Source organism: Nycticebus coucang, chromosome 9 (genome assembly GCF_027406575.1).
Source record: "Nycticebus coucang isolate mNycCou1 chromosome 9, mNycCou1.pri, whole genome shotgun sequence".
Lineage (NCBI taxonomy): Eukaryota > Metazoa > Chordata > Mammalia > Primates > Lorisidae > Nycticebus > Nycticebus coucang.
In genome coordinates this window covers 23,258,860-23,271,118 of record NC_069788.1, presented here as the reverse complement: position 1 = coordinate 23,271,118, position 12,259 = coordinate 23,258,860, and the positions used below count along the sequence as shown (strand labels likewise).

At 40.8% G+C, this 12,259-nt stretch overlaps 1 protein-coding gene across 1 annotated transcript; it reads left to right on the top strand.

The window, feature by feature from the left end:
• Positions 1 to 211: 211 nt before the first annotated feature.
• KIAA1586 (KIAA1586 ortholog) lies at positions 212 to 11,781 on the top strand. The gene is given in 13 exon segments (XM_053600943.1): positions 212 to 424; positions 958 to 1,041; positions 5,334 to 5,414; positions 6,804 to 7,182; positions 7,185 to 7,549; positions 7,610 to 8,068; positions 9,876 to 9,916; positions 10,729 to 10,989; positions 11,111 to 11,219; positions 11,221 to 11,512; positions 11,515 to 11,598; positions 11,601 to 11,645; positions 11,648 to 11,781. Coding segments are annotated over 13 exon segments (2,355 nt in total). The 5' UTR covers positions 212 to 403.
• The last annotated feature ends 478 nt before the right edge of the window (positions 11,782 to 12,259 follow it).

Here is a 12,259-nt window from a genome sequence, read left to right as displayed (position 1 = left end):
GCAAACCACAAAATATTTTAACATCATTGCTCTATAGACCGATATCTGGGTGTAAAAAAGAGAGAGAGGTCAACCGCTGTATTTTAGCTCTGCAGAGGCCAGGAGGGACGCATGCGCCATAGCTCAGCGTGGGCTTCCTCTCCACCTGTGCTGGGGCGGTCTCCATGACGACCGGAACTACAATTCCCAGCATGCTGAGCTGCGCGCGGAATGGAGACCAGGAGTCAGCGGAGGCTCGGGCGATACCGAGACTGTAAAAGCAGCTCTTCATTTTGAAGCGGTTTTGCACCTAGGTTTGCCTAAGTCTTTGGTGCATCTATAATCACCGACGGGCGGGAGGAGAAGTGGTGGCGGCGGTGGCGGCGGGGACGGCGCTGGTGCTGTCAGTTAGGCCGTCGGAGCAATGGGAGACCCGGGGCCGGAGGTGAGTCCTCGAGCGTCGGGCCTGGCGTTCTCACGGTCGGACCACGAAGGGTTTTGTGTTTTCTCCGTCCTGAGGCCCGCTCCTCGGCCGCGGGACGATACCTCCGGGGCGTCTCGGGCCGGGCCCAGCTTTCGGGCCTGGTGCGCGTCTGAGCCCGGAGCCAGCGGCAACAATGGCCGCCCGGCGGCCCCCGGCCCCCCGCACGGACCCCTGGTTGTCGCTGCTGTGCCAGGGGCAGCGACATTTTAAGACAGCATTGCCCTTGAGTAACGAGCCTGCACCCCTCCGCCTCCTGGAGCAGGTAGGGGAATTCTGAGAGGCTGGGGACTTTCTCTCAACGTTGGGTCTCTGCAGCCCCACGTACGCCGTGGCATATCGGACCCCATCTAGTTGTGTTCTTGTGGGGTCTGCGTGAAATTGTGGTGGGTTAGTTTTCCTTGAGAGCCCTTTGTTTTAATCGTTCCTTTTGGAAAAGGTCTCTTCCCACAAGTACGCGGCTGAATAGATAAGCATGTTTTGGCTTATTTTTGTAGATAATAGAATCTGTCCCTCCAGCTGGGCCTGAGGCATCTGAATCAACAACGGATGAAAACGAAGATGACATTCAGTTTGTTAGTGTAAGTAGCAACTGAGAATCGGTTTTTCCCAGAGTCAAAGACTATGGTAAGCCATTATGTGTTATACCTCACCTGGTGGTCCATCATTCAGCAAGTATTTGTGAATGTCCGATCCGTACTAGACAGACACTGTGGAGCAGGGCACAGGTCGGGCAATTCACCCAAAGAGGTATCTGAGCCACCACCGTAGCCATCACAAAGAGGTTGCCCGCAGGTACGTGTTGTGCACATAATCACGCCTCTCCTGCTTCATTTAGAGCCATTTTATACTGAAGACAAAATTCTGGTCTCTGAGTCTCTGTTTTGAATTGGGGCAAGGGTATCTTCTAAAAGGTGACATAGGAAAGGGTTGCTGTTGATAAGGAAGTAGGAAATAAGGGTTGTAGGAACACAAGATCTTAGTGTTCTGTAGCTTCACAACATGAAAGCAACTAGGTTGAAGATTCCACTGACCTCTGAGATCATTATGATTAGGCCTGGTACAATAGTTGCTCTTCAGGAAGAATCCTGCATCACCAGGAACATGCTATGTGTCTCTGAGTTTGTTCCCTGAGTTAATTCACCTGTTTAGTATAAACAGGCAGATTCCTGGATTCCACTACAGAATTTCAAGGTAAGGGCTAGGTATGGTCCCTCACACCTATAATCATCACTCTGCGTGATAGAGGCAGGAGGATGACTTGAGGCCAGAAGTATGAGACCAGCAAAATAGTGAAACCCCCATCTCTAAAATAAAATTGTTTTACAATTAATCCAGGTATGGGGATGCACACCTGTAGTCTTATGTACTTGGGAGGCCAAGGTGAAAGGATTGCATGAGCCTGGGAGTTGGACATTATAGTGCAGCGGTTCTCAACCTGGGGGTGGTGACCCACAGGAACTGTATTAAAGGGCTACGGCATTAGGAAGGTTGAGAACCACTGTTATAATGAGTTATGATCCCACCACTGCCAAAAAAATAAAAATTAAGATGGTTCCTAGGAATCTTCATTTTGGAACAAGTTTGGGTACGTATGAATACACTTTATAAAGCATTGGTTTTAAAATGGAAGGGAATGTTATATTTAGGGATGATTTTTATCTACGATGGGTAAAGTTTTAGAAAGGCTGTGCTTCAGTTGTGTCTAAACTAGTTGAAAATACTTCTACTCCGAAACACTTTTCTGTGTTAAGAGTTTTGGAATTAAAGCTGTGTAATTTTTCTTTAATAACAGTACCTGTCTAATGTGTGTGTGTATTTTACTTCCTATAGGTTTAAGTGACTTTGTAATTCATTTGGTTTTTAAATTAGCCAACATTTTCTCCCTATTGTGGTGTTACCTTTGTTGTTTGTTGTTCTTTTGGGTTTATGTACAAATTCTTTACAAGATCATTGTCTTGGGTTTCTCCCATTAATAGTATGTGTGCTTCTCCGTTCTTGATACTTGGAACCTTGTAAATATTGAGGGTTGGAACTTTGTAAATATTGAGGGTACCAAATGCTGACTCTGCTTTTGCTGTTGTGATGAGTAAAGGACATAATTGTGGAAACTGATGTTGCTGTCCACTGGCCTAGTCAGAGACATGGAGGCAGACACTGCAGATGAAATGAATGATTTATTAAGGGATGGCTGGTGCTTGCTCAGGCACAGCAGCAAATGGCTGTTCTTATTCACATTCTTATATACCCCAAATCATCAGATAGAAATAATCCAAGAACAAGGAAGAGAAAAGGTAAAGATTCCTTATCAGAGTTAATCCAGCAAAGTATGTACACACCTTTCTAAACCAAGAATATCTTGTTTAGAGATAAACAACAATGGAGATGAACCACAAAGGGCTGGGTTGTCTGTTCTGTTTGCCTACTTCTATATATGATTAACTGAATAGAGATAGAGAATTAAGTGCAACAGTCCATTGCTCGAGGCAGATGCTCTGTCTCCATCCAGGATATTCTTTCCTTAAAGGCGTGACTGCCTGCATTTTTCAGCAAAGCCTCTTATGTGAGCTGGGCGGGGGGGAATATCCAGCCCAAGTACTGGGAATGTCCCTTCTCAGGGTCTCGTAACTTCAAGGAGCACAAATGAGACTGATTCACCTACAAGGGTGCGGTGGACTGTGCTCCTTCAAACTGACAAGCAATAGTTTCTCTTATTGTACTAGAAAACATTTGGAAAGAGGTCTTTAGGAAAAATAATTTTTGTGGTTCCTCCTGACTGGTATAAAGATTGGAATTATTGGGACAGTAATGGTCTTGATGGTGTTTTGTGCAACTATAAGTAGGAGTGACACATGTCATTGTGATCTGTGTCAACAGATGGAATCTATAATGTGAGGTTGGAAAAATTAATAGGTATCAGTTTGGGTAATGTTCTGTGGAATAAATAATTACATTGTCAGTTCTAAATTAATACTACATATATTAGCTTTTGTTTAGCTGAAGTTTAAAATTTTTAATTTAAATTTTATTTTTAAATGTAATTTTTATTTTATTTTTGAGATAGGGTCTCTCTCTCTCTCTTGCTTGGGCTAGCTAAAGTATAGTGGTGTCGTCATAGCTTACTGCAACCTCAAATTCCTGTGCTCAAGTGATCTTCCTGCCTCAGCCTGCCAAATAGCTGGGACTGGGACTAGTATGTGTCACCATGCCTGACTAATTTTTTTTTAAATTCTCTATAGAAATGGGGTCTTCCCATGTTGCCCAGGCTGATCCTGAACTCCTGGGCTCTTCCTACACCTTCCAAAGTAATGGGATTACAGGTATAAGCCACTGTTCCCATCCTAAATTTTAAATATAGAGAATACTTATTTGCATACGAAAGTTTTGTATATCCCGTTTGGTGGAACTTATATTTAGCCTTGTTCTAAGCAAAGACTCAGAGATTTGACAGTTAGATATGGAGAAGTGAATTACATGCTCTCAGTGTAATTGCAGTACCAGTAAGAACATAGTAAAAACATTCCTATTGCATTAAAATGGTGCCACATAAAAGACAATGATGATTTAATTCTACCTTAAAATATATATAGAGGCAGAATCTGCTACTTTCTTCTGTAACCCCGCTGGGCTCTATCAGAATATGCTTATTTCTCTTTATTTTTTATAGTATCATCCAGGAAAGATGAGATGCTGCCAGGTATAGCTCTTTGCTGGAGGCTTCTCCATATACCAAAAAAGACCTTAATATGATTCTCTCCTAATATATTTTGGTTTAGATTCCTTAGTGTTTACAAAGAAGTCTTGATTTTCCAGCCTTCATTTTGTATTTTGGCACAACCTTCTCTTTGTGTTCTGCCATGTATGTTGTCCCCCAAATAAACACAATATGCTGAAAGAAATGAACAGTAAATATTTAGGGGACAAAAATAGCCCGTATGTTTGATATCTTTTTTTTGAACTCTGGGAGGCCCAGGTGGGTGGATTGCTTGAGCTCAGAAATTAGAGACCAGCCGGAGCAAGAGCAAGACCCTATCTCTAAAACTAGCTGGGTGTTGTGGCAGGTGCCTATAGTGCCAGCTACTCAGGAGGCTGAGGCAAGACGATTGCTTGAGCCTAAGAGTTTGAGGTTGCTGTGAGCTATTACTCCATGCCACTCTACCAGACAAAGTGAGACTCTGTCTCAAAAAAATAAATAAATAGAAAAAATAAATTTCATTAATGTGTAGTATACATGTAGAGAAGTGTCCTTCCCTGTCATGGTCCTTGTCATTGTTCTGTTTTAGTTCTATATTACCATTTGTCTGGGTTGATTATCCTGTCTATATTCTTCCCACATGTGATTAATCTCAGTTTTATATATTGATTCCTTTACCTGTAGAATAAAATCTGTGCTTTTGACTGGAGTTTTTATGGCTTTTCTATGATGAAGGTAGATAGATGTAAAGAAAAGATTGAGAAGATTTGGAGTTTGGTGTTAGACTGTATAGCGACATGGATGATAAAAGCAGATTTATTGAAGAAATCCATTGCTTCAAGCTTAGATATCTAAGATACTATTAATAACCATCTCAGTTAAAATACTATATCCTGAAATCTGTATCTTAATACTATCTCTATACTATTTTCTATTCCTAAAGGAATCCACATGGCTTTATTCCTCTGTGTAGATTTTGGCTTTTTTTGTGTTTAGTCAGTATTACATATTGATGTACTCTGAATTTTCCCTGTGCTTTGTTTCTGATTATTCTGTCCCATTTGTGAGATTTCCTCAGAGGAATCCTTATCGTTTCCAACCAAAACCCCACTGATTGTAAATGAAAGTTTAATTTGAATAATTGTTCATGACTTGTGAATTTGTTTACTTATATTTTAGGAACGACCATCGAGACCTGTTCTTGAATACATCGATCTGGTTTGTGGTGATGATGAAGAATCTAGCCCCTATCATAGTGATGTAAGCACACCTTGTTTGTATTTTTCCAGTTCAGGGCAGTGATATGCTGGAGATGTCTTGAGCTGGGTTACAAGAACAATCGTTACATTTTCAGGAATTTGGGGAGGTGATAAACATTGTTAAAAATTAAAGTATGTAACTGTATAAGTACATAAGTCATTACATTTAAGGTAATACTTAAACTTATTTCCTAATATCTACACTTGAGATTATTTTCATCTGTCATATCTGTACATTAGAAATACTACATAGGAGTATGCTACTATAGCATGGTGTTTGCATATATCCCATGGTAATAAAAATCAAGGCTTGATTTATTATTTGTTGATTATCTAAAATTAAGAAAGTGAAGGATAAAGTGTTAATGAAGATTAATCTCAAAGTGTGATGACTTTGTTAGACTGTATGGAATACAAAAAATGGAGTAAATTGCCTTGCAGCATTTGAAAACTCTTTATCAATTCAGTTGAGATGCTCATTGATAAATGAATGGAACTCTAACATGTTTTCATTGTTCAGTTTCATCTTACTCATTAATGTAAATGGAAATATCACCTATCCTTTAATTTGGAACTATAGTTGGTCCTCCCGATCTATGAGTTCTGCATCCGTGGATTCCATGAACCACAGATCAAAAACAGAAGAAAAATAGTAATGTAATAATAAGACAAATGAAATATATAACAACTATTTTTATAGCATTTACATTGTATTAGATAATAAAAGTAATCTAGAGGTGATTTAAAGTATACGGGAGGATATGTGTAGATAATGTGCAATTATTATGCTCTTTGAGGATCCAAAAATCTTTTTAAGGGGGTGTACAGATAATGAGAGACAACTGTGTACTCAATTTGCAAATCATATGACCAAACTTCTTGCTGAATTAGATGATATTCATAGAAAAAATTTTGTGACACTGTTACTGACTATAGAATTTTAAAAACTTACAGTGGGGCATCACCTGTACCTCAGTGGTTAGGGCACCCGCCACATACACCAGGGCGGGTGGGTTTGAACCCCGCCCAGGCCTGCTAAACAACAATGACAACTGCAACCAAAAAAATAGCCAGGTGTTGTGCTGGGCTCCTGTAGTCCCAGCTACTTGGGAGGCTGAGGTAAGAGAATCACTTAAGCCCAAGAGTTTGAGGTTGCTGTGAGCTGTGGCGCCACGACACTATCCACGGCTAGTAAGGAAAAACTTACAGTGGGTTTTTTAGGGGTTAGCAAGTCACTTTTAAGTTTAAGTATAAACTGAAAATTAAAGCAACTGTTTTAGTTTAAAATTTACTTTTAAAATTATATAAAGAGGTCATTAAGAGAACTTTTTACATAAACCCTTAAAGTGTTATCATGAATCTTACTTGCATTTATAACATTATTTTTCAGATTCTGTTCCCTAACATGTCAAAGGGACAGAGTGAGTTTTTGCATTTTTTAAATGTGAAGAAGGTGAAAACAGAAACAGGAAGTAATAATAGGAACAAAAATCATTGTGGATTGTCTAAATGAAAGAAATCAAATTTTGAATATGTTGAAGAATCAATCATTGAAGAAAAATCATCATGTTCAATAAAGGAAGAAATAGATAATCTTGTGCTTCCAGATTGTTGGAATGAAAAACAAGCATTTATGTTTACAAAACAGTACAAATGGCTTGAAATAAAAGAAGGTAAATTAGGATGTAAGGATTGTTCAACAGTTCGACATTTGGGATCAAAAGCAGAAAAGCATGTCCATGTGTCTAAGGAATGGATTGCATATTTAGTAACCCCAATGGTAGTAATAAAACAACAAGGCAAGCTTCTCTGCAGAAAAAAATTAGGGAACATGTTTCTAAAGCCCCTGGTAAAATTCAAGATTTGTTAAAGGAATCCATTAATGATTCAATTTCTAATTTAGTACATATAGAAAATAATAAAAATATTTATACAACCATAAAAGTTTTTAATACTGTTTACAGTTTAGTAAAACATAATAGACCTTTATCTGATATTGAGGGGGCAATAGAATTACAGGAAAAAAGCAGAGAAGTCAATTATTTAAATACACGCTATAGTGCAACAAGAATAGCAGAACATATTGCAAAAGAAATGAAGATGAAGATATTTAAGAATATTATAGAAGGGAATCTGATTATAGATACAAAATTATTATTGTATCTATATAATAATTATTATTTGTATTATAGATACAAAATCTGTATCATAATTGACGAGGCATCTACAATTTCAAAGAAAAGCACCCAAGTGATTTATCTGCAGTGTACAGTTCAGTCAGCACCTGCACCTGTTATGTTATTTGTTGCTTTAAAAGAATTAGTGTCAACCACAGCAGAGTGTATTGCCAATACATTGTTAACTGCTTTAAATGATTGTGGCTTTACAAATGAATATTTGAAAGCTCATTTAATTGCATTTTGTTCTGATGGTGCTAATCCAGTGCTGGGAAGAAAGTCTGGAGTAGCCACAAAGTTAGAATATTTTCCTGAAATCATCATTTGGAATTGTTTAAACCATCGATTGCAATTGTCACTTGATGATTCAATATGTGAAATAAAACAGATAAATCATTTAAAAATATTTCTTGATAAAATGTATTCTATTTGTCATCAACCTAATAAAAATCAAAGATTTTAGGAACTGGGCGGCCGAGTAACAGGTTCCCTGCAACTGGGAACAGCGAGTCTGGGGAGACAAGACTCCAGGTATCTCTGGCCAGTGGGATCTGCCTATAATCATCCCTTTGAGTTTACAGGGAGCCAGCAAGGGACTTCTGGACCCCAAGAGGAGGACAAAAACAGTGGAAAACTGGCAAGTGGTTGCGTGTGTTCCATCGACCTAATCACGCTGGCAACCATAAGTACAAGCAGCAATGAGACTGCAAAGCGGAAAGGCCTTACCTGTGAACTGTTTCGGTGTTCTTGGACTTGGCACTCAGTTGAACTGCCTTGGGGAGAGCTTGAGGCAGTGTGGAGAACAAGTGTGGAGAACTTTGGGCATTGTCTGGGGCCCCAGACTGAGCCACTGAGCTGGGCGCAGGAAGCCATTGTGAAAGAACTGCCCCGGCAAGCTCCGCCCTCAGGGTCTCAGAGCAAGGATTGGGCGGGTCAAAGTAACCTACTGACTGAGCAGCCTAGAGGCGGGGACTGAGCTCCCTTACGGCCTTAATCCTTAGGGAAAGAGTGAGACAGTTTTGGCACACTGGAGCCTTGGTCTGTTGCCCTGGGTAGAGTGCTGTGACGTCACAGCTCATAGCAACCTCAAACTCCTGGGCTTGGAGCTGCCCAGACCTCCATAAGAGCTGTGCAGCGACCCCCGACCGGTGACCCGCACCCACCGGGCCTCCACATTCCCTGACCAGGAACTGCGGGAGCCACACAACCCTGCGTCCTCCCTCCTGTATCCTCCCAGCTTCCACACTAGCCCGTTCATCTGGACAGGGACTCTGGTAGCTGCGTGACCTTTGGAGCCCTCCCTGCCTCTGCGCAGAGCTCTTCTCCTGGCCAGAGACTGCTGGAGCCTTGGGCTCTCTGTGCCAAAGTCACTGGGCGCCTGGCACTCCCAGAACCGTGCACACCACCCCCAGCCCTGTTGCTGGATCTGGGTGTGTCACAAACTGGAGCTGCTTCCACAACCAGAACTCCCTAGCTAGAGCAGCCCCAGAGGAACTACACAGGGACACTCTCTACAAAGATCCAGCAACAATAGAGTGATCCCGCTGGGGTCTAATCTTGGAGAGACACCTCCCTAACTCTGAGGACAGCCAGAGGCAATGGTGAAAAATAATCATGAGGCGTAATCAACAGAAAAACTCTGGCAATATGAATAATCAGAGTAGATCAACTCCCCCAAGGATCAATGGGGCAGAAACAGCACAAGACCCCATGCACAAACAAATAGCTGAGATGTCAGAAATTGAATTCAGGATCTGGATAGCAAATAAGATCGAATTAGAATTCCAAAAGTTATCTCAAGAATTCAATGGATTCAAAGACCAAATGACCAAAGATTTCGACACATTGAGACAAGAAGTTGCATCCCTCAAAGATCTGAGAAACACAGTAGAATCCCTCAGTAACAGAATGGAGCAAGCAAAAGAAAGGATTTCTGACATTGAAGACAAAGCTTTCGAACGCTCCCAAGCCCTCAAAGAAGAAGAGAAATGGAGAGCAAAAACAGACCACTCTCTCAGAGAGCTCTCCGATAATTTGAAGAAAACCAATATTCATCTTATAGGGATCCCCAAAAGTGACAAAGTGGCTTCACAAGGCACAGAGTCTCTTCTCCATGAGATTATGAAGGAGAACTTTCCAGACATGCCAAGAGATTCTAAAATTCAGATAGCAGTTTCAGAACTCCAGCACGACTCAACCCAAATAAGACATCCCCCGGACACATCATAATCAATTTCACTAAAGTTAATATGAAGGAGAAAATTCTGAAAGCTGCCAGATGACAGATTTTAGGAACTGTAGCTAAAGAACTTGAACTTGAAATTATTATTATTATTATTTTTTTTTTTGTAGAGACAGAGTTTCACTTTATTGCCCTTGGTAGAGTGCCGTGGTGTCACACAGCTCACAGCAACCTCCAACTCCTGGACTTAGGCGATTCTCCTGCCTCAGCCTCCCGAGGAGCTGGGACTACAGGCACCCGCCACAACGCCCGGCTATTTTTTTGTTGTAGTTTGGCCGGGGCTGGGTTTGAACCCACCACCCTCGGTATATGGGGCTGGCGCCCTGCTCACTGAGCCACAGGCGCCGCCCATGAACTTGAAATTATTAAAATTGGTCGGGTAGGGCGCCGGCCCCATATGCCGAGGGTTGCGGGTTCAAGCCCAGCCCCGGCCAAACTGCAACAAAAAAAAGTGGCCGGGTGTTGTGGCGGGCACCTGTAGTCCCCCCAGCTGCTTGGGAGGCTGAGGCAGGAGAATCGCGTAAACCCAAGAGTTGGAGGTTGCTGTGAGCCGTGTGACGCCAGAGCACTCTACCCAGGGCCGTACAGTGAGACTCTGTCTCTACAAAAAAAAAAAAAAAAAAAAAATTGGTCGGGTAGTCGGCGCCTGTGGCTCAGTGAGTAGGGCGCCGGCCCCATATGCCAAGGGTGGCGGGTTCAAACCCAGCCCCGGCCAAACTGCAACAAAAAAATAGCCGGGCGTTGTGGCAGGCGCCTGTAGTCCCAGCTACTCGGGAGGCTGAGGCAAGAGAATCGCCTAAGCCCAGGAGTTAGAGGTTGCTGTGAGCCGTGTGACGCCACGGCACTCTACCCGAGGGCGGTACAGTGAGACCCTGTCTCTAAAAAAAAAAAAAAAAAAAACTCGGTCGGGTAATGGGACCAAGATGGGCAGCATGTAGTTTGCAAGCTGCTGTTGCTGTTTGGCATGCATATCCTGAATTATATATACACTTTTCTCATTCTTATTCTGGTTTGGCAAAGAGATTAGCTAACATTAATTTCTTACAAGACCTTGTTTTAATGATTGACGTTCTTGAAGAATTTTCACTACTTTCAACTGCATTACAGTCAGTATCAACTAACATTCAGAAAGCACAAAAATTGATCAAACGTACTGTAAGAGCTCTGGAAAAAAAATTTTTTTTTTTTTTTTGTGGTTTTTGGCTGGGGCTAGGTTTGAACCTGCCACTTCTGGCATATGGGACCGGCGCCCTACTCCTTGAGCCACAGGTGCCGCCCAAGAGCTCTGGAAAATTTAAAAATTGGTACTGGAAAGTATGAATCTCAAATTGAAGATTTGATTAAGTCAAAAGGGGTTAAAGATATCCCATTTAATAAAAATAAATTTAAATGCTCTTCATAGGAATCTGTTATTAGACAATATAATTCAGCTTATGAACTTATGCCTTTTATCTGACAGAAACCATGATGAAAGCATTTTTAATTACTTTGATTTGCTAGAACCTTCTACATGGCCTTATGAAGAAATAACTTCACCATGGACAGCTGGTGAAGAAAAATTATTTCACTTACGTGAACTTTTAAAACATGAAATTGATTTGAATGATTTTTGGGACTTTGTAAATAATAATATTAAATCAAACAATGTTTCAATTCCTATAAGTATCCAAAAAGCTAAAAAAATAGCACTATTGTAATCGATAATGCTAAAGCTGAAAGAGGTTTCAGTTTAATGAACATAATTTGTACAGGGGTAAGAAACAGTTTAATAATCACGTATCAGATTTAATGACAATAAATTTATTGGGGAAAGAGCAGATTGGGATGCAACTCCATTTGTAAAATCTTGGTCAAATTGCAACCATAGGTTGGCTACAGACACAAGAGTTGGGCAAAAATCAACAAAAGCCTACTGTGAGAATCAGTTGGCTATCTGGAACTTACAATAAAGAATATTACATATGTTTTTATGAGCTGTAAAGGGTGTACTATGTATCTTTTATATACATAAGGGATTTTTTTTTTGAGGGGGGAAGCCAGTTGCTATTTAAAAGGCATTTTCTAGAGATGAAGTTGATGATTGGTTTTAGGAACTATAATTTTTTAAAGATGGACCCATGTCTGCTAGAGTGGGTCATAATATGCCAAGAATTTCTGTACAGAACATCCAACCATTTCTACTTTTGTACTATTTTACTTTAAGGATGCAAAAAAATAATGTGACTCAGATCTAAGTTTCTAAGCCCTGAAGGTTATGTCAAATAAAAAAAATGGAATAAAAACTGTAAGCCTTTTTGCTCTTTTTCTTTCTCGGTTCCATATTTGTACTATCTCATAAAGTAGCAACTAGCTACATGTTACTAATCAGCTCAGTAAGACAAACTTTTAAATAGAACTGAAACTGTAAAATATTCTTCTGTTTAACTC